The sequence below is a fragment of the Oncorhynchus tshawytscha genome, unplaced genomic scaffold (assembly GCF_018296145.1).
Source record: "Oncorhynchus tshawytscha isolate Ot180627B unplaced genomic scaffold, Otsh_v2.0 Un_contig_13882_pilon_pilon, whole genome shotgun sequence".
Classification (NCBI taxonomy): Eukaryota; Metazoa; Chordata; class Actinopteri; order Salmoniformes; family Salmonidae; genus Oncorhynchus; species Oncorhynchus tshawytscha.
The window spans coordinates 87,336-110,394 of NW_024609678.1; the positions used below are offsets into that span (position 1 = coordinate 87,336).

General features: G+C 44.0%; 1 protein-coding gene across 1 annotated transcript in view; it reads right to left on the reverse strand.

Moving 5' to 3' along the window:
- LOC112264250 (D-glucuronyl C5-epimerase B-like) overlaps positions 1–23,059 on the reverse strand; it is an 82,637-nt gene that overhangs the window by 6,961 nt on the left and 52,617 nt on the right. Inside the window, 2 exon segments of the mRNA XM_042316888.1 lie at positions 3,626–3,877; positions 16,965–17,485. Of these exon segments, the coding sequence (XP_042172822.1) occupies positions 3,626–3,877; positions 16,965–17,472 (760 nt within the window). The 5' untranslated portion in view covers positions 17,473–17,485.

Here is a 23,059-nt window from a genome sequence, read left to right on the forward strand (position 1 = left end):
TAAGCTTTAGTCCCACCAGCTCCTTAAGGATTCACATGCGAGGCCATGTACTAAACAAGCAAAGACATCAAGAATAAAGGCTGTTTTATACTATGGGTGTGTTAATAATTTAATTTGAAGAGCAGAAGATCATGTTAGCTCCACATACTCACTGTTAGCCTGCACTGGGAGTCTGGGGTGCATCATGTTAGCTCCACATACTCACTGTTAGCCTGCACTGGGAGTCTGGGCTGCATCATGTTAGCTGCACATACTCACTGTTAGCCTGCACTGGGAGTCTGGCATCATGAGTCTGGGAGTCTGGGGTGCATCATGTTAGCTCCACATACTCACTGTTAGCCTGCACTGGGAGTCTGGGCTGCATCATGTTAGCTCCACATACTCACTGTTAGCCTGCACTGGGAGTCTGGGCTGCATCATGTTAGCTGCACATACTCACTGTTAGCCTGCACTGGGAGTCTGGGCTGCATCATGTTAGCTGCACATACTCACTGTTAGCCTGCACTGGGAGTCTGGGCTGCATCATGTTAGCTCCACATACTCACTGTTAGCCTGCACTGGGAGTCTGGGCTGCATCATGTTAGCTCCACATACTCACTGTTAGCCTGCACTGGGAGTCTGGGCTGCATCATGTTAGCTCCACATACTCACTGTTAGCCTGCACTGGGAGTCCTGCACTGTTAGGGACTGTTAGCCTGCACTGGGAGTGCATCATGTTAGCTCCACATACTCACTGTTAGCCTGCACTGGGAGTCTGGGCTGCATCATGTTAGCTGCACATACTCACTGTTAGCCTGCACTGGGAGTCTGGGCTGCATCATGTTAGCCTGCACTGGGAGTCATCATGTTAGCTCCACATACTCACTGTTAGCCTGCACTGGGAGTCTGGGGTGCATCATGTTAGCTCCACATACTCACTGTTAGCCTGCACTGGGAGTCTGGGGTGCATCATGTTAGCTCCACATACTCACTGTTAGCCTGCACTGGGAGTCTGGGCTGCATCATGTTAGCTCCACATACTCACTGTTAGCCTGCACTGGGAGTCTGGGGTGCATCATGTTAGCTCCACATACTCACTGTTAGCCTTCACTGAGAGTCTGGGGTGCATCATGTTAGCTGCACATACTCACTGTTAGCCTGCACTGGGAGTCTGGGGTGCATCATGTTAGCTCCACATACTCACTGTTAGCCTTCACTGGGAGTCTGTTAGCTCCACATACTCACTGTTAGCCTGCACTGGGTGCATCATGTTAGCTGGGTGCATCCCTGCTCCACATACTCACTGTTAGCCTTCACTGGGAGTCTGGGGTGCATCATGTTAGCTCCACATACTCACTGTTAGCCTTCACTGAGAGTCTGGGGTGCATCATGTTAGCTCCACATACTCACTGTTAGCCTTCACTGGGAGTCTGGGCTGCATTATTTTAGCTCCTCACTCATGCTGCACAGAAGTTAACATTTGAATAATGTGACACGGCATGTAGAAAAGTTGAAACTGTTAATTACTGTTCGCAAAACAATGTCCATACAGGCTAAAATACTTTACAATGCAAGAAGATACCGGTAGCTCCCAGCTTTGTAGGCCAACTTTCCACCAAAAACATAATTAATTCACTTTATCGGTTTCCCTCATGTCTCTCTCTCTGTCAAAGATTTATTGCCTCAGAGAATTGAGGGCTCCGACAGGCCGGACCCCTCTTGGTTCGTGAACGACTTCATTACTAGTTAAAGAGACAGTGGCAATGTTATAAAAGAAGCTACTTCTATGCAAATGTTGTTCATCAGTACAGTAACATACGTGTCACATGGAAGGGAAACAGATTGTCATCTGTACCCCATGAAATCAGCCAAAACAAGCTGAATAACTCAACGCATGCACACACTCCTATTGAATATGCATTCACCTGTATTGTGCATAGGCCTAGGCTATATCTTGATTTACCCAGTTTTTCAATAGAGATTTAGCATTCAAAAAAGGTATTACCATGATGTTGTTATGTAGTTAGATTGTTTAACTGGTTCATACTTGGCTGTATCTGAAGAAGTCTGACGTAAAACATTTCAAATGTATTTAACTCAAAAGATGCCCGGCAATTGAACAGAGCAATACCTGAGTTCATCTGTCTGGATCAAGTGCAATTCTGTGGCTTTGGCTAATATGCCTTCTGTTTTTGCTGTGGTATCGTTTTGGTATCGAGCATTGTGATACTAAATCTGGTATCCAAATTAAAATGCAGGTATTGTGACACACTGACGACCCTCCCACTCGGTCTGCCGATTTATTTCACTTTGCTCTTTTATTCCTTAATAGGATGTCGGTGGGCGGAGCCGGGAGGGTCGTCAGTGAAATAGGATAAATGCACCTCTTCCCCATTCATTGGGGAGACTCTCTCCATGCAGACACAGATTTTGTAATCAGTAGTGTGGCAGTTTTTGATTGTTTGCGTTGGCACCTTTCAACACCCCTCATTATCACATTTATGCACGGAACCACTCACACTACTGATTACTGACTACACACACCATTGTTAATTATATTTAGTTTACTTTAGTTAAATAAATATATTTTGTTATTCCTTATCTCGACGTTGTCTCCTTTTTTGTTACGCACTTTGAGTCGGTTCATGACAACACACACACAAATACAAACCCAAGTTCTCAATTGTGCTCTCACACAGACTTGTTTAGTCTCTCAAAAACACACACACACTTATTTAGGCCTATCGAAACACACAAGCACTCACACATTCATAGACCACAGCTCTAGCCATATGGAGCTTAGCTAGTGACAACAATTACCCCACTGTCTCCTTATAGAATGGCCCTGCTAATGTTAATGGGGTTCGATCTGCTGCAGGGGGAAAACTGCATTACAGGATGATCAACAAAAGAACGGGCATCAGCGCCCAGAATCCAGGCGCCTCTCTGCCATTGACGACTGAGACATACAGTAGTGACCACAATCTGCTCTGTATGGGATATGTAGGCCACAAGCTTCCAATCAAATGAAACTCATTGATCCGCTTGTCAGATACCCAAGGGGGGGGAAGAGAGAGAGCGAGAGAGAGAGGGAGAGAGAGAGCAAGCGAGCGAGAGGGATTGTGGGAGTTCATTCTAGTAGGTTGACGTCACGAGTCTTGTCCTGGAGGCAGAACTGAGCAACTTCCCTTTAGATTGGCCAGCTGAAAAGTCAAAATTGGGTTAGCAGTGGGTTAAGGTTCAAATAATGACTTTGTGGCTGTGCAGAGCTGCCTCAATAGCAAGATTCATGAGGAAAAAAACATTAACCTGCGCAATTCTATGGGGACTAAGAAAGATGAGTAGAGAGAGGAATAGCCTTCAAAAAAGATGGAGCAGAGAAGAAAAATGGCCAGACAAAGGTGAGAGCGAGAAAGAGAAAGACAAAAGAGCGATCAAGGAGAGGTTGATGATGTTATAATGATCAAGGTCTAAGAAAGCTCTACAGAGATTGAGGTGAGGACAGAACTGAATAGAGCAGAACATTCCAGCCTCATTTTCAACCACTGCATTCTGTCCACCACAAAGATAGAATAATATTCTTGTGTGTTTCTATTTCCATCTACCTCCCCGTACGGCAGAAATACATGTGCTGCTGCCCTCCTACCTGGGGCACTGAACTGGCGCACAGCGGTGGCACGGCCCTTGTCGTGGAGCCGTGTGAGGCTGCAGCCCTTGGGGACCGTCCAGGGCCCGCTGGGTGAGGCCGCGCGGTTGTCCTTTTCCTCAGCCGCGTCGTACAGCTCCACATGGGGTGGCCGCTCCGTCAGGTTCTTGCTGTAGTGGCTCAGGCCGTACTGGGCGATCTGGATGGCATAGAAGTAACCCTGGGGACCCCACTGGGTGGAGAGGGGCACGCCTGGGGGACAGGGAGAGAGGTTACATAATGAAACAGTGATTACACATGAAAACATGGTCAGTTGAGGCACTAGCATCACAAAGCAGTGACATCACCTGTTTTTAAAGTTCATGCCTGAGCATGAGTACCCAGGACGCCACTGAATAATTACTGTCTTGTTTTCAGAGACACTTCATTCTTGATACACTGTGTGATATCATTTCGATATCAGTTGCAATTAGTTGCTGTTGTGCTATTTTGTTAGTTTTTTTGCGTTGTTTGTAACTTATTTTGTACATAATGTTGCTGCTACCGTCTCTTATGACCAAAAATTACTTCTGGACATCAGAACTGGGATTACACACCACGAACTGGAATAATCTTTTTCTTTAAAAGAGTAAGACGAGAAAGATATACTGCTCTCCCGGGAACAGGCCCAGATCCCAGTCATTTGGGTGAAGAAAAGACAGAGGGAAAGGACGCAGATCAGGCTGCCTTCTGAGAATCCGTAGGCGAGAGAGTAAACGCCCACTGCCATCAATTCTACTAGCTAACATGCAATCATTGGAAAATAAAACCTACGATTATGATTATCCTACCAATGGTACATGAACTTCTTTCGGATCAGTGGGACGCTAGCGCAAAATTCTAATTACTATAATTATTTAACTTTCATAAAATCACAAGTGTAATACATCAAAATAAAGCTTAACTTGTTGTTAATCCAGCCACCATGTCAGATTTCAAAAAGGCTTTACGGCGAAAGCAAACCATGCGATTATCTGACGACAGCGCCCGCATACAACAAATGAAAAACATATTTCAACCAGGCAGGTGCGACACAAAAGTCAGAAATAGCGATATAGAAAATGCCTTACCTTTGAAGATCTTCTTCTGTTGGCACTCCAAAGGGTCCCAGAAACATCACAAATGGTACTTATTTATATCCCCTCCTTTTTATGTCCATTTATTTGGTGCGTTTGATTCAGAAATACACCGGTTCCAACTCGCCCAACATGACTACAAAGTATCTAATAAGTTACCTGTAAACTTGGTCCAAACAATGTTCCTAATCCAACCTTAGATATCCTAAAACGTAAATAGTCGATAAAATAGACGGAATATACTGTGTTCAATAGCGGATAAAAACGTGGAACGAACTCCTGGTCACGTGCACTAAACAGAAGAGTCCACTTGGCTTGACACTCAAATAACAGCCCTACTTCTTCATTTCTCAAAAGAAAAACATCAACCAATTTCTAAAGACTGTTGACATCTAGTGGAAGCCATAGGAACTGCAACCAGGTTCCTCATAAATATAGTTCCCCATAGAAAACTAATTGAAAACAGTGACCCCAATTTTCTTTTCTGGATGGTTTGTCCTCAGGGTTTCACCTGCCAAATAAGTTCTGTTATACTCACAGACATCATTTTAACGTTTTAGAAACTTTAGAATGTTTATCTAAATCTACCAATTATATACATATCCTAGCTTCTGGGCCTGAGAAACAGGCGGTTTACTTTGGGCCCGCTTTTCATCCGGACGTGAAAATACTTCCCCTTGTCCCAATGAAGTTAAGAACTGTAATATCTTATGTTTCACCGAGTTGTGGCGGCAGACGGGGCGCGGCGGCAGACGGGGCGCGGCGGCAGACGGCGCGGCGGCAGACGGCGGCGGCGGCAGCGCGGCGGCAGACAGAGCTGAGCTACATAGCTGGAAGGACAAAGATAGAAAAGGAGAGAGTCCTATAAAGAGAAGGGAGAGCAATGCAGAGAGGGAGGGGGGACAAAGTGAAGCAAGACGCGGCCTATTTTAGAAACAAAGATGGAGAAATCGGCAAGCACACAGAGAGAAAGAAAAATGGCCACATTAAGTGATCAGAGAGACAGACAAGATTCAAGCTAATCTATTTCCAACGTCAGGTACCCAGGGGCTAGCCTCCTCGTCCCACTAGAAATAGCCTGGGCTGCCTGGCGGGTGGCACCCTGATGAATAGATAGTTTACCTAAAGAGCTCATGACAGAGACAGCATGACAATCACATTTGCGGCTAGCGTTAGGCTAGCCCATAGTGTTTTGGTGGTGGTGGGGGTGATTATTCTGCATTAAGCAATGGGGGGGTGTGAATCAGTTTGCATTGTTTTTTCCTGTGCAACAAACACTGGACCAATGGGTGTCAAAAGTTTAAAGAAGCTTCCTCATATCTCCTTTCCTTCATCTGCACCCAATGTAAAAAAAAAAAGAGGGATCCACCATATTGCCTTCCGCTGTCCTCAGAGCAGATTAAGGACAAGAGATGAGGAGAGAAAGACCGTTAAGTATCAAGTATAAACCGGCAAGACCAGACAAAAGGACGGCAGAGTTCAGGATTATTAATAATGGAATAGTTGAGGTTGTGACGTTTCATGAATTTGGGAGCATAGTGTTCAGTATTCATTAGTCTGCCTTCAGTTCTCCATACAAAACCTAGTCAGTTGCCAGGTCGCCCTCCACCTATCTCACACAAACACTCAGCGTGCACATCCATTATTTCTCAGGGGCTGCTGAGTAAAGAAGAGACATGTCTGATGTTGAAAGGATACCTGGCGCATGAAGACTCTCCAAAGAAAATAGATCATTTTTGGTGTGAAAATGGCTTATAATGGTTTGACTATTGCTTAGATCTTCCTGAGCTATGTTGACTTTAAAGATGACGCAAGCCATTCTCACTTAAAACTTCATTTACACTTGGGCCGCGTGGCAGCAGCAGCTCTAAGCACCATGGCATGGGATTTCTACACACTGCAGGAGTTAAATTAAGTCTTAGGTTTGGCGACAGTGTCTGGCCTAGATTCTATTCAGAGAGTCCTGAGCCCCCTCCACACACACTCACTCCTCTCCTCTGGATGAAGAGATTCATAGACATCATTAGAGAGTGAGTGAGTGAGTGAGTGAGTGAGTGAGTGAGTGAGTGAGTGAGTGAGTGAGTGAGTGAGTGAGTGAGTGAGTGAGTGAGTGAGTGAGTGAGTGAGTGAGTGAGTGAGTGAGTGAGTGAGTGAGTGAGTGAGTGAGTGAGTGAGTGAGTGAGTGAGTGAGACACTGGGGGAAGAGAAAGACCGTGAGAACACAAGAGACTAGAAAGTGAAAGAAAAGCTCTATGGGTTGAGGAGAGAAGCTTCTCTCTCCAGTAATGACATGCACCCTGCTAGAACTTCATTCCTAAAGACTCAACTTCAGCAGCAACTCCGTCACCTGATAAGAGTTTTCCATAAGCTCCGACCATCGGAGAAATAGCCGATAAACTGCTTTGTCAGCCGGCTACTTTTTCCACTTCATTAATTAACTAGGCTTCTTTTCATTTAAAGAGTTTAAATTCGCTAGTCAGAAAAGTCAGTAGAGCCTTCTCTCACTCGAATGAACGACATGAATCTTCTAGTGATCTATTTATAGGACAGGCGCCTGTCAGTCACAAAGCCAGAGATGACAGGGACACTGCTGGAATGTCAGTCTGCTGTCTGTCCCACCACTCGGTACCCGTGTGATCTTTGTGCACTCTGGTTGGCTACAGTCACATTTATTTTCATGGAGGTAGCGAGGTACTCTTCAACGTCTCCTGTGAGTGAATTTACACTTCCAATGTACATTAATGGAAGTGGTAACGATGAGTTCAAATCCACTTAATTATTGTTTTGTGGCATATTCATTTATTTTCTTTTGCGTGTTCCATAGGCCTACTATAGCCAGCCATAGAGTCCCGGCCCATAGACTACTTACTGTGCTTGGATTGACGACCAAACAGCAAGTATTGAACAGTTTATAAAAGGTGTCGAACTGATTGAATAAAGTCAATCTTCTAGATCCCTTTGCCATTTATAAACCATACTTTGATATTTATAATTCCATGGTATCGAATCGGGACAAGTAAACCAGCTCTCTAATTTGAATACTGGTAGGCTACTACTGCAGATAAATGATGAAAACATTCGGTGAAGATGTTGAATCCTCACTGCAGGAACAATAAATATATATGATAAATATGATCTAATAAAACAGATTGAAGGTTATAAAAGCTAATGTCATGGTACTTGGTATGGTGTTATTCAAAATATTGATATAGGCCTACTGATTTGATTAGTGTCCACAATCGAGTCGTCAACTGCGGCTTTCTGTGTATCAAAGCACATGTTAAACACCTGCTTCACATTCTTCAAATCACACTTGTAGGTCTTTTCATAAGCACCTGACTTTGTATAAAAGTGGGGGTGCACAAACTGGCGGGGAGTCTGGGTGTCCTCCCCTTAACATGTTATTTTAAACCCATTTTCCTGCAATTCTATATTGTTTCTCAACAGGGAATCCATGTTCACATGACATCATTTTTTCTCTTGTTTTTTCCACAATAAAACTAAATTAAAAGAGTAGACTACACTCGTTTCTGACAAGATGACTAATCTACCGCTTTCCCTCAAAGTCCTACCCACCGAGATTGATTGACAGGTCTGAAACCCTATGAACTGACTCAAACATCCTGCCCCCTCCCTTGACAATCCCACCCACAGTGATTGATTGACAGGCCAAACTGTTAAAGCAGGGGTGTCAAACTCATTCCATGGAGGGCCTTGTGTCTGCAGGTTGTTGCTTTTTGCTTTCAATTAAGCCCTAGACAACCAGCTGTGAGGAGTTCCTTACTAAATTAGTGACCTTAATTCATCAATCAAGCTCAAGGGAGGAGCAAAAACCGGCAGACACCCGACTCTCCGTGGAACGAGTTTGACATACCTGTTAAAGGGATAGTTCACCCAAAATACAAAATTACATTGGTTTCCTTACCCTAAAAGTGTCCAAAGCAGCAGAGCCAATCAAATACATTACTTGAAGAACAAACATCATTGTGACAATTCATGTTGCAGTAAAACTAAATATGACTAACCTCAAGACCTACTTAATGTTAAAAACATTCCCGCGGGCCACCCCCCTTTTCTAGACCCACGGACCAATTTCACACAAGAAACATTGAAAAATAGGCGCAATATCGAAATGCTGGCCGCTAGACTAACTAGCATGGTCGAATTACTGCCCGGGGTGTGGCCCATTGATCATCAGTTATCATATAAAACTGCAAACATTTGCAGACACCCTATGGCAAAATCCACCCTATGGCAAAATCCACCCTATGGCAAAATCCACCCTATGGCAAAATCCAAAACTACTAGCACGCTGAATTCATCCATTTTAAGAAATGTTCATTGTTAAGTCATGCGTCTCTGCTTAATACAACAACTAATTTGACCAATCTGGGAGGTAAAGTCATTACCGTATTCAATCATTTAGCTGTGTATTTCAGATGGAATATAGACAGAATGTACCAGGGGCCACCAAAATAGAGCTTGTTCTGCAAAACAAAAATACCTGGGGGGTATGCCCCCCCCAGACTGGAACTCTCTGGCTGGCTACTTTTTCCATGTACTGACAGAAAACACTGCTGATATACATTCTAATAAGTAAAAAACTGTATGCCTACGCCTCCCTTCTAATATAGAAACGCAACGCATAAAGAGGACATGACATCACGTCAAAATAAACCACTTATTGTTCCGTGAATTGCATTTATACGTCAAAGAGTTGCCTTTTGAACACGAAATGTAAACAAATGAGTCCACTTGACATCTCCACTCTGACCAAGTCTGTTGTGGAGGAGTCTCTCAGTGGATGGGGAAAGCTTTGAGTTGGTCCCAGAGTGATTAGGCAGGGTTAAAGTAGGGACAGAGATGAAAGGAGACCCATGTTTAATGCATTATGCTCCAAGGGGCCTTCGCTAAATAACTTCTCCATGGATACCAGGGCGCATCGGGTAGAAACGCTCCCAAAACCTTACGGCTGAGCCCTCGGGTCCCTCTAGCTGTGACGACCTAATTAATGGAGTGATATATTCACCCCTTTATAAGATGCAAAGTTGCAGTTGAGGTGTGAGAGAGTGCCCGTCTCTCCTCGTCTACAGGAAATGGGTGAGAGAGAATAAGTTAGCTCCCTCCAGCTTCATACAGTACCACAAATGGATTCTGCTCAGCTCCTGACTGACCCATTTTCCGCCCCAGTGAAATGCAGCCCTCCACACCTGTGGTGCAGAACACTGTTGGGTGAAGGTAGCAGCATTTACTACCCAGCTGGACCCAACAACAGGGTGCAGTTCAGCCACGCAACAAATCTAGAGTGACGCAGCAACGAATAAATCTGCAGGGGATTGACTTTTTTCATTTACAAACTGCTACAGTAAATTCCTATGACTGTTCCTGAGATGATTGTTTCCGGTCAGTGGCTTATTTTTATCATTCAAAAGAAGTTACAAGGTTTCACATTTTAATGTTGGTCATTTGAATAATTACACAATGGTCAGCAGGTAGTGAGAGCACACCACAAATGTTTATCACTTCAGGCACATGTACCCCCCGCTGCTCTGTCTGGCTCCAACAGTCCCCCCCGCTCTGTCTGGCTCCAACAGTCCCCCTCTGTCTGGCTCCAACAGTCGTCGTCCCCCCCCTCTGTCTGGCTCCAACAGCCCCCCCCGCTGCTCTGTCTGGCTCCAACAGTCCCCCCCCTGTCTGGCTCTGTCTGGCTCTAACACAATCAGTCTTGTTACTGTAGTGTTAACTTTTTGTCGACCAAATTGACAGAGAGTTCTAGATCTGTCATTCTCATTGAAAGTTTAACAAGCTTAAGTTCAAGTTTCTCCACCTTTTACTTTGGGTTTTGTACACCAGCTTCAAACAGCTGAAAATACTATATTTTTGGTTATTGAAAATATATTTCAAAGTGGATTAGATGGTACAATGATTCCCTACACATTGCTTGTTTAGTCACAGTGATGTGTGCATCACCTTTAAAGCAGGCCTTGTTGCTGTGTTCCAGGCTCCATCACATCCGGACGTGATTGGGACTCCCATAGGGCGGCGCACAATTGGCCCAGCGTCGTCCGGGTTTGATGGGTAGGCCGTCATTGTAAATAAGAATTTGTTCTTAACTGACTTGCCTGGTTAAATAAGAGGTTCAATTAAATAACTAAGAAAGTACAGAAAGGCTACATCTCGGCTGCATTAGGATGCCAGTAAGACCCTACATGTTGACGATGGGCTGTCAAAAGATAATGAATATCTATTAGACAACTCCCCTCAAGTATACAAGGCCACTTTACCAACTAGCATTGGGAAGGGTCCAGCATGATGATAATGTGGTTTGGAGCCAGAGCTTTCTGAAATGGGCTATTGATTTCTGGGGGCTTTCCTTTTAACAAGAGGTGCCTATCAGTAATGACTTTAGTTAAGGCCGGACTCTCATTATAGCAGGATAGCTGGCCCAGTTCTCATTATAGAAGACTAGCTGGCCCAGTTCTCATTATAGAAGACTAGCTGGCCCAGTTCTCATTATAGAAGACTAGCTGGCCCAGTTCTCATTATAGCAGGTTAGCTGGCCCAGTTCTCATTATAGAAGACTAGCTGGCCCAGTTCTCATTATAGAAGACTAGCTGGCCCAGTTCTCATTATAGAAGACTAGCTGGCCCAGCTCTCATTCTCTTAAAGCTAGCATCATTCGTTGTTGATTGCAATGCTAACAAGGCCTCCAAGCTAGAGTTCCAAAACAAGTATGATAATCAAGTATGATTATGTTTGCAGTAAAAAAAAAAAAATGCATTTAGGTGGAGGAGCAGGTGATGCACGTCTTACATGCCGTTGGTAAATGGGATCTGTCTTGTTAATCAAGCCTGAAATCACATCAGCACAGAACAAGTCAACATTTTTATTTAGCCATCACACACACACACACACACACACACACTTCACTGGATTCTCCTGATTTCCCTAAGAAAAGCCAGTTGTTATCAAGCCTTGTCTGAGTTAAAACAATGTGGAAGGGCAGAAAACTGTCTGTGTTTATACCTGATTCATCTCAATGGCTCTTCATCATGATTTTCTGTTCTAGTCAAATCCACCTTCTGTTTCATTCATGTTACAGGGTACTAAAATGGTACAACATCCATAGAGCACTAAATAGTACTTGTTAGGCAACAACACATGGCAGCTACCATGCAATGACCATAAATACCATGTAGAATAATATGACTCATAGCATGACGCCTGCCTGTAATATGCATTTACGGTCAGAATTTGACTAAGCCAAGAAAGTAGAAGTGGCATATGATGAAATGAACACCTAGAGAGCAAGAGAGCGAGAGAGAGAGAGCGAGAGAGGAGAGTGAGAGGCATCAGAAAGGAGAGTAATAACAAGGAGAGAAATGGAAGGAACATGAGAGATGTTCTCTCCTTCCACACTTAGCAGTATTCGCTGTGACTTCCAGTAAGGAGAGAGTGAGAACAAGAGACAGCACAAGAACGAGAGAGAGAACGAGAGAGTGAGAGATGCAGAGGAGACGTACTGCTAGATGAGGGGGGACTGCTCACGCCATTGTGCTGTAGTCACGGCAGAACAAAAACCCAAGGCCATCCTTGGGGAGAATTTCTTGTTTAAACAGAGAAGATAAATGAAAGTGGACTGGCAGAGCAGTAAGGACAGGGACCAACACACAGAGGTAGAAAGACGCTTGGTTACACTCCGGCTCAGTAAGTGGAGCACTCGAGGACAAAGGCAGACAATGTGTGTGAGCTTCTGAGAGACTGCTCTTTTTAAGTCGTGTGTTATAGCCGACATATTCACACCCACACACCAACACGAAGCATACTTCACAACCCACAAGATAGACAAATAAAACACACAAATCAAAATGTTATTGGTCACATACACATATTTACCAGATGTTATTGCGGGTGTAGTGAAAGGTTTGTGTTCCTAGGTACAGCAGTGCATTAATATCTAACAATTCACAAAAATATACACAGCTCTAAAAGTAAAAGAATGGAATTAAGAAATATATAAACATTAGGACGAGCAATGTCAGAGTGCGTGTGAGAGACACACACACAAACTCAGCAAAAAAAGAAACATCCCATTTTCAGAACCCTGCCTTTCAAAGATAATTCGTAAAAATAACTTCCCAGATCTTCATGTGTCCAGATTCACCTAGGGGTCATGATTTGGGACTTTACAAATGTTTGATGTATTAGAATAATTGATTATGCTCATGTTATATTAATAGAAGAGGGGTTATAAGACCCCTCCCTTCTTACCTTTATAGGGTCCTAGACTACAGATTAACAAAATATATATTCTTTATAGATTTAAAATTGTTCCACAGTTGTGTGCGCTTTCTCTCTCTTATAATGTGTGACTGAGACAGAACTCTACAGGGGAGTGTGGAAGATAAGAGACTACTCAGACATTCCACAATAAATCAGCTTTGGGGAGGGGGGCTTTTAGATAAACACTGAAACTCTGTGTTTGTATAGCTATGGAAGCAGGGTTTTGGTCTCAGGAGTAAAAAGGTAATGACGTAGTCAGTGACATCACTAAGGCGGGGCTTCGGTTTAATAAAATAAATTGTGATCTTGTGTTTGACGCAGAATTTACTCAGCAACATTCGTGCTATGGTGCTGTTTGTCAACTTCTGTCTGCAATTGCATTACTAAAGATTTTTTAATTATTTAAAGATAGTCAAAATGCTAATTTCACCAATGAGCCAATGATGATTGGAAAGCAACAAATCTAACAATTGTAAAGGGTATAAACACTTACCCATGCTTGTTCAAATCAACCATAAACAATTAATGAACATGCACCTGTAGAACGGTCGTTAAGACACTAACAGCTTACTGACGGTAGGCAATTAATGTCACAGTTATGAAAACTTAGGACACTAAAGAGGCCTTTCTACTGACTCTGGAAAAACACAAAGAAAGATGCCCAGGGCCTTAGGCATGCTGCAAGGAGGCATGAGGACTTCATATGTGGCCAGGGAAATAAATTGCAATGTCCGTACTGTGAGACGCCTAAGACAGCGCAACAGAGAGACAGGACTGACAGCTGATCGTCCTCGCAGTGGCAGACCACATGTAACATGGGACAGGTACATGATGGCAACAACTGCCCGAGTTACACCAGGAACGCACAATCCCTCCATCAGTGCTCAGACTGTCCGCAATAGGCTGAGAGAGGCTGGACTGAGGGCCTGTAGGCCTGTTGTAAGGAAGGTCCTCACCAGACATTACCGGCAACAACGTCGCATATGGGTACAAACCCACCGTCGCTGGACCAGACAGGACTGGCAAAAAGTGCTCTTCACTGACAAGTCGCTGTTTTGTCTCACCAGGAGCGATGGTCGGATTTGCGTTTATCAACAAAGGAATGAGTGTTACACCGAGGAGCGGGATCGATTTGGAGGTGGAGGGTCCGTCATGGTCTGCAGCGGTGTGTCACAGCATCATCGGACTGAGCTTGCTGTCATTGCAGGAAATCAACGCTGTGCGTTACAAGGAAGACATCCTTCTTCCTCATGTGGTACCCTTCCTGCAGGCTCATCCTGACATTAACCTCAAGCACGACAATACTGCTCGTTATGTGTGTGATTTCCTGCAAGACAGGAATGTCAGTGTCCAGCCATGGCCAGTTTAGAGCCCGGATCTCAATCCCATTGAGCACGTCTGGGACCTGTTGGATCTGCAGGTGAGGTCTATGGCCATTCCCCCCCAGAAATGTCCGGGAACTTGCAAGTGCCTTGGTGCAAGAGTGGGGTAACATCTCACAACAAGAACTGGCAAATCTGGTTCAGTCCATGAGGAGGAGATGCACTGCAGTACTTAATGCAGCTGGTGGCCACACCAGATACCGAATGTTGATTTTGAACTTAGAAATGTCCTTGTTTTTGAAAGAAAAGTACATTTTTTTGTCCATTAAAATACCATCAAATTGATCAGAAATACAGTGTAGACATTGTGGCATGTTGTGTTAGCTAATCCAACTTGATAATTTAAAAAAAGGCTAATTGATAATTAGAAAACCCTTTTGCAATTATGTTAGCACCACTGAAAACTGTTTTGTTGATTAAAGAAGCAATAAAACTGGCCTTCTTCAGACTAGCTGAGAATCTGGAGAATCAGCATTTGTGGGTTCGATTACAGGCTCAAAATGGCCAGAAAAAGATCATTCTTCTGAAACTCGTCAGTCTATTCTTGTTCTGAGAAATGAAGGCTATTCCATGCGAGAAATTGCCAAGAAACTGAAGATCCCATACAACGCTGTGTACTACTCCCTTCACAGAACAGCGCAAACTCTAACCAGAATAGAAAGAGGAGTGGGAGGCCCCGGTGTACAACTGAGCAAGAGTACATTAGTGTCTAGTTTGAGAAACCGAAGCCTCACAAGTCCTCAACAAAACACCAGTCTCGACGTCAACAGTGAAGAGGCGACTCCAGGATGTTATATATACAGCAACAGTAGAATAGATGGTATTGACTAGAATACAGTATAAACTTATGAAATGGGTAAAACAGTATGTAAACATTATTAAAGTGACCAGTGATTCCATGTCTATGTACATAGGGCAGCAGTCTCTAAGGTGTAGGTTTGAGTAACCGGGTGGTAGCCGGCTAGTGAGTTAGTTCAGGGCAGGGTACTGGGTGGAGGCCGGCTTGTGATGGCTATTTAACAGTCTGATGGCCTTGAGATAGAAGCTGTTTTTCCAGTCTCTCGGTCCAAGCTTTGAGGCACCTGTACTGACATCTCTTTCTGGATGATAGTAGGGTGAATAGGCCGTGGCTCGGGTGGTTGATGTCGATGATCTTTTTGGCCTTCTTGTGACATCGGGTGCTGTAGGTGTCAAACACTCACACAGAAAATAAGCAACATCCTCACCACACAGATATCTGATCAGAGATTAAAACCACGGGTACCCACACATGGAGACCCTCACACTCCAATGTCTACCAATAGTCCATCTCCACGTTGTGAAACAGGAGACCCCGGCGTATCGGTACAAGCACAAAATAGTGCTCCATTAAGTTGCCACAATCAGGTTTCGTGATCTGGCCGATCAAATCCCAGTTTCATTTGCTTAATGCAACTCAATTGATGGTGCATTATTCACAAGGGGCCAGAGGTGGATTACTCAAGCCTGGTTTCCTGGAAATTCTCCTACGGACGGTGCAGCTAAATGGCTCTTAAACTCGTACGGACACTGTCCTTTAAGACGGGTCCGTTCAGACTGCTTTGCACACAACCACTAAGTGCTGGTCCTGACATGCCATGTATAAACTAGTGTGTGATAGAGCTTAGTGGTTCCTTTCCTGGTCCCTGTTTATGGAGTTGAGGACAAAGGCAATGAATGTTGGGCTACTTTGCTTTTTTTTAAACATTTGACTATTAACAGAAATTTTCCAATCCTGGTCTTGTGGGACCATTCACAGGGCCCGATAAAATCCACATTGCGGAGAATGAGTACGGAATCACGGAATCCAGATATTAAAACGGAATTCAACAATATTCAAAAATGTATTGAACTTAGTAGAAAACAAATTAATTTGCCAAAGACAAGACTAGAACAGAATGCATCAGTGATTCGTATTTTCCTGCAACTTTATGAAGCGGTGAGGAATGCCCGTGTCTGCGTGGCGAGGAATGCCCGTGTCTGCACATTGTGTAGCCGTTAGCGATGATGCAAATTATAACCATCTTCTGTTAGATGGAAAGGCTTTCCCAAAAACCTTCCCCTTTAAAATGTCTACCAAAGTAGCCTATGGCTACCTGGCAGAATGAGATCATGACCATTTGCATCAATCCAGTGGCCATTTGCTTTGCAAACTCTCCAACTACAAGAGCGCTACACAAACATCGCTAAGCAAACAGTCTCTTGTTGGTTCATACTACAACCCAAAATAAAAAAAAGATCCAATTTTGTTATTCTTCAATTTTTTAAAAGTTTGGGAATTATAGAAACCTTGAAAAACCAAACAAAGAAAACTACATTTGGGGAAAAACAAATAAGATTTTATAAGGCCATACATTCGTGATGGTATGTATTGATCAATAAGTAGTAATTAATGCGATTAAAGGATTGATAGACTAGCTCTGATTTCTTGTGCGTCAGGTGAATCAAAATAACGGTTGTAATGTGGTTCGTGCAATAAAATGCCTTTTCTCGTGGACAGTGTCACAGATCAATGTTGGCGCCTCAAGGGACTCGACTCACCTTCCACTCCACTGATGCACTTGACGCGGTCGCGCACCTCCACGTTGTATGCCTCGAAGGACATGAAGACGCCGTCCGGGTGGTAGGGCTCGCGCTGCGCGTACACCTTGGAGTAGCTGTGCTGGAACTCAAATCGCTCGTAACCGTCGTACTGCACCACCTTGCCGTACACCTCAAAGTACTTCTCCAGCCAGCTGAAAGGAAAGTACACTTCAGCACCGTCCCGCCGACCCTTTATCGTGACGTCGTCGTTAATCAGGCAGTCCATCTCTTCGTACTTGATGCCGGCAGCTCCGCCTACTATGGGCGGCGGCTCCGGGGGCTGCTGCTGGCTGCTAATGCTGGCGTCGCCCACCTTGGCGCTGGGGGGTGGCGGCGGGGCCCGCGGGAGGAAGCGCAGGGCGGTGTCGCTGGAGCAGCGGTTCCACAGAAGCATGGTGAGGAGGGTGAAGAGTGCGCAGATGACGATCAGGGTCTTGTAGTTGACCCGGGCCGCCAGGCAACGCATGGTCACAGCACACCTGCACAGGGGAAACAGAGACTTATTAATAGTATCCTTGGACAACATTAAGTATATAAGACACATACAGTGCCTTCGGAAATAACTTTTTCCACATTGTTATGTTACTGCCTTATTCTAAAATGAAATAAATCGTCATTGCCTCCTCCCCTCAATCTACACCCCATAATGACAAAGCAAAAACAGGGTTTTATACATTTTTGCAAATGTATTACAAATAAAAAAAACTGCAATATCAGATTTACATAAGTATTGTGGATGGGTCTGAAAACGTTCCGAAGGCACTGTAGATACAGGCAGCCTTCCTACTTCATTTCCCGCAGTGGAAGGAGTTTAATGGCTGTGATAGGAGAATACAGAGGATGGATCAACATAAAAGGAGGAAGTTGGTACAGAATACAAATACTCCAAAATATGCATCCTGTTTGCAACAAGGCACTAAAGTAATACTGCCCCCAAAAAATGTGGCAAAGCCATTAACTTTGTCTGAAATACAAAGTTTTATGTTTGTGGAAAATACAACACATTACTGAGCGCCACTCTCCGTATTTTCATCATGTTATGGGTATGCTGTAATTGTTAAGGACAAGGGAGATTCAGGATAAAAAAAATCTAATGAATGGAGCTAAGCACAGGCAAAATCCTAGAGGAAAACCTTGTTCAGTCTGCTTTCCACCAGACACTGGGAAATGAATGAACATTTCAGCAGGACAATAACCTAAAACAAAGCCACATTTACACTGGAGTTACTCACCAAGAAGACAGTGAATGTTCCTGAGTTATAGTTGAGACTTAAATTTACTTGGAAAATCCATCGCAAGACCTGAAAAATGGTGGACTAGCAATGATCAACAACCAAATTTGACAGAGCTTGAAGATTATATATTTTTTTAATAATGGGCAAATCTTGCACAATCCAGGTGTGGAATGTTCTTAAGAGACTTACCAAGAAAGTCTCATCTCTGCCAAGACGTTGGCCTGTAGGTGAGGTTTATAACCCCACCTTTACCCCTTTCCTCTCTCTCTACTCTAGAGTGACTCCTGGATCAAGAGCCTCGCTGGCTAATATTTGTTTTGTGCAGCAAACTGTGTAGCATTGAGTTACTTAGTTCAGTAAGAAACTGTACAAAAATATTCACAACGCGATCATTAGCATTCTCTATGGGATTTTACATGTACTTGTTAGCATTGCTAATCCTCAGATTGCAGTATAAATGGGGTTTGAAATCCACGGCCCTTGGGATCAGTGCCGATATTACTGAATATCCCCGTATGACGCAAGGTTGGAATGACTATCTGGATACCACACAAGCCAAGAAAGCATTGGCGTCAATATGGTCCAGCATCCCTGTGGAACGCTTTCAACACCTTGTAGAGTCCATGCCCTGACAAATTGAAGATGTTCTGAGGGAAGGGGGGCTCAATATTATGAAGGTGTTCTTAATATTTTGTATACTCCGTGTACTTCTGCTGTACCACTACTACTGTCACCATATGTGTGGCCCTCAACATCTTCAACAAAAACACATGCAACGTGTTATCTGGGAGCTTCATTGATACAAACAAGAGAGGTGTTGGGATGTGGGGAAAAACAGCACAGATAGTCACTCCAACACTAGCCTACTGCTCTACACCGACAGGTCTGGGCTCCACAGCTCCCGGTTCTAGACGGAGCCGACAGGCTTGGGCTCCACAGCTCCCGGTTCTAGACAGAGCCGACAGGCTTGGGTTCCACAGCTCCCGGTTCTAGACAGAGCCGACAGGCTTGGGCTCCACAGCTCCCGGTTCTAGACAGAGCCGACAGGCTTGGGTTCCACAGCTCCCGGTTCTAGACAGAGCCGACAGGCTTGGGCTCCACAGCTCCCGGTTCTAGACAGAGGCGACAGGCTTGGGCTCCACAGCTCCCGGTTCTAGACAGAGCCGACAGGCTTGGGTTCCACAGCTCCCGGTTCTAGACAGAGCCGACAGGCCTGGGCTCCACAGCTCCCGGTTCGAGACAGAGCCGAGCTGACAGGTCTGGGCTCCACAATTAAGGAATACACAAAGTAGACTAAACCGCTTAAGAAGATGCAAGGTGATTGAGGAGCGTCTGCAGATGAGTTGATGAGAATCGAATGCAGATTAACTTGAGGAAAGGAACCAGCATTATGGTAAATGTGATGACGAGCAGCATTTGCAATTAGTTGTTTGTGTACGCCTTTTGCAGCTGCTTCCGCTTGAGGGTTGGGAATGGAAAACATTCAACTACCACTTCAGAGGCTTGCATAGACCAATTCACATAACTTGCCAATGCTGACATGCGTTTTAAATGAGCACAGGGGTGGAGAGTGAACAAGGAGTAAATAGCTAGAATAGTGTTTTCCAAATAGTGGATCACAGACAGTCCCTCTTTGGTTGTGGGTAAACACTTGTGTCTACGAGAACGGTATTAAGAACATGAACCGCTTTGAGGTGAGGGTCAAAACTAGATAAAGGCTGGAGTCGGCGTCTACCAGGCCAACGAGACGCGTCAATTCATTCACCCGATTAACAGTGCCAATCAGCGCGGGTCCGAGACTCACGTCGTCTGCCATGTTGTTTCTGGCATTTTCATCGTCCTGAGAGAAATCAATAGGCAAACCCCCTCACTAATTACAGCTTACGGCGCTAGGAGTTGCAGATGCAGCAACGACAAAGACTCGGCCTTCCCACAATACAGGAGAGAGAGAGAGGGTAGAAAATCATTACTTCCAACAGCATCTCAATGCTTCAGCTTAATCCAGCCACAGCTAAAGGTCAACACAATGAATGCGCATTAATTCCACAATGGGAGCAATCTATCTGCCCTAGCAACGCCGAGTCAAATTACAACGATAATGGTCTCTGGTTTCCAACAAAGTTATACACCAAGGACAAGCATGTAGCCAGACAAGGACAACAGGAGTTAGGAGGTTCCAGTTCTCTCTAATAAGCGTGTAGAGTAAAGGCATGATATGATACAGGATATGAGGCAGGATAGGCTACTCTCTTAAGAACAGCCTTGAGTGCTGGGTGACTTAAAATGTCAGTCAAATGATCAATAATATAATAATGCTCTTAGCAAAAAATGTTTATTTTATTTACAATCTGTAGACACTATGAGAATAGAAAGGCTCACAACTTTTATAAAACATCACAGCTGAAAAATATATACCAAATAGAAACCAAAACTGGATGGTGTTCAGAACTAGATGGGAGGGGTGGAGGGGAGCTGAAAGATGTATAAGCTGGAAGTATAAGCCTAAGTGTTGTTGTCGAGTCGTTTACTCCAATTAGGGGAGGGGTGGTAGGGTTACTCGGAAATAAAGGAAAACATACAGAACCAGTCAAAAGTTTGGACACAGGGTTTTTATTTTTTTGTTCTTTCCCCCCCCTACATTGTAGAATAATAGTGAAGATATCAAAACTATGAAATAACACATGTAGTAGCCCCCCCCCCAAAAAATGTGTTATATTTGAGATTCTTCAAAGTAGCCACCCTTTGCCTTGACAGCTTTGCACACTTGGCATTCTCTCAACCAGCTTCATGAGGTAGTCACCTGGAATGCATTTCAATTAACAGGTGTGCCTTGTTCAAAGTTAATTTGTGGGATTTCTTTCCTTCTTAATGCGTTTGAGCCAATCAGTTGTGTTGTGACAAGGGAGAGGTGGTTTACAGAACAGAGCTCTGTGTCGCGATAAGGTAGGTGTGGTATACAGAAGATAGCCCTATTTGGTAAAAGACCAAGTCTATACTATGCTTATTTGAAATGTTCTTGGCAAAGGGAAACTACAGTCCATCACTTTAAGACATGAAGGTCAGTCAATACGGAACATTAAGAACTTTGAAAGTTTCTTCAAGTGCAGTCGCAAAAACCATCTGGCCACAGGAAAGAAAGACCCAGAGTTACCTCTGCTGCAGAGGATAAATTCATTAGTTACCAGCTTCAGAAATTGCAGCCCAAATAAATGCTTCAGAGTTCAAGTAACAGACATCTCAACATGACTGCGTGAATCAGGCCTTCATGGTAAAAATGCTGCAAAAGAAACCACTACTAAAAGGACACCAATAAGAAGAGACTTTCTTGGGCCAAGAAAACAATATTTTTCCTTCCAAATCGCCATGTCTTCGTGAGATGTAGAGTAGGTAAACGGATGATCTCCGTGGTGGTGGTGTGATGGTTTGGGGTGCTTTGCTGTGACACTGTCAATGATTTATTTACAATTCAAGGCACACTTAACCAGCATGGCTACCACAGCATTCTGCAGCGATACGCCACCCCATTTGGTTTGCGCTTAGTGGGACTATCGTTTGTTTTTCAACAGGACCATGAACCAAAATACACCTCCAGATTGTGTAAGGGCTATTTGACCAAGAAGAAGATTGATGGAGTGCTGCACCAGATAACCTGGCCTGCAGCCAACAAGTGCTCAGCATGTGGGAACTCCTTCAAGACTGTTGGAAAAGCATTCCAGGTGAAGCTGGTTGAGAGAATGCCAAGAGTGTGCAAAACTGTCATCAAGGTAAAGAGTGGCTATCTCAAATATATTTTGATCTGTTGAACACTCTTTTGGTTACTCCATGATTCCGTATGTGTTATTTCATAGTTTTGAGGTCTTCACTATTATTTCTACAACGTAGAAAATAGTAAAAAAATAAAGCAAAACCCTTGAGTAGGTGTGCCCAAACATTTGACTGGTACTGTATACATTCAGCCTGGTGTTAGTAACCCAGCTCACAATATAAACCCTGAAGATCATGTGTTAATGATCGTGTTCTAACAATAGCTGCTGCAAATACATGAGCTGTATGGGGTGGGTTAGAAACACACTTTCCAATAATAGCGAGCACTTCCATTTGGAAATAGGTCTACACATGGTTCTCTCCAAGTATCAACTGCTGGAGGGTGAAAGTGAACTCTGCACTTGCAGTTACCAACTTTAAGTGTCATGTCATGTGAAACATCTGCTTTGGCAGACCTCTGCATATGTAAAATATTGCTGTGTGAATAAAAGTATCATTGATATTTGGAGAAAAGTCAGCATAGTGGAGAGATGAATGATTGGGCTGCTGGGAGCTCTGACAATGATGAGAACTCTGGGAGGAAGCCTGGGGACTGCACAGTGAAAGATAAGCAGACTGTCTCCATCTTGTCAGGGCCTGACTATAAATAATTGGATCTTATTAGGTGGTGTGCTGCCGGCAGAGCTCAGTCAGTGGCATGGCTACTGGCTATACCACTAGGCTTCACTGAGACCAGCCAATCACAGCCTGCCTAAACCAGGACAAGACCATAGTGACTAGACAAGTGGGCAAGGATAAATCTAGAACTTATATCGCATTGCTTGTTATTCATTCACATTCTCTCTCACCACCTTTCATGAATCCACATCTCTTGTGATTCATATGATCAGACTGTTAAAACGGATCTCCTCAAGGTTCTGGAAAAAGAGCCATATCAATAAAAACCTGTAGCATCTTTCAATTCACTTGTGAATGTAACCTATTTATTATGTACGACTTAACTACAGTTCAGACAACACCACTAGGCTCTATCTAGTGGACTGGACAGTAGCA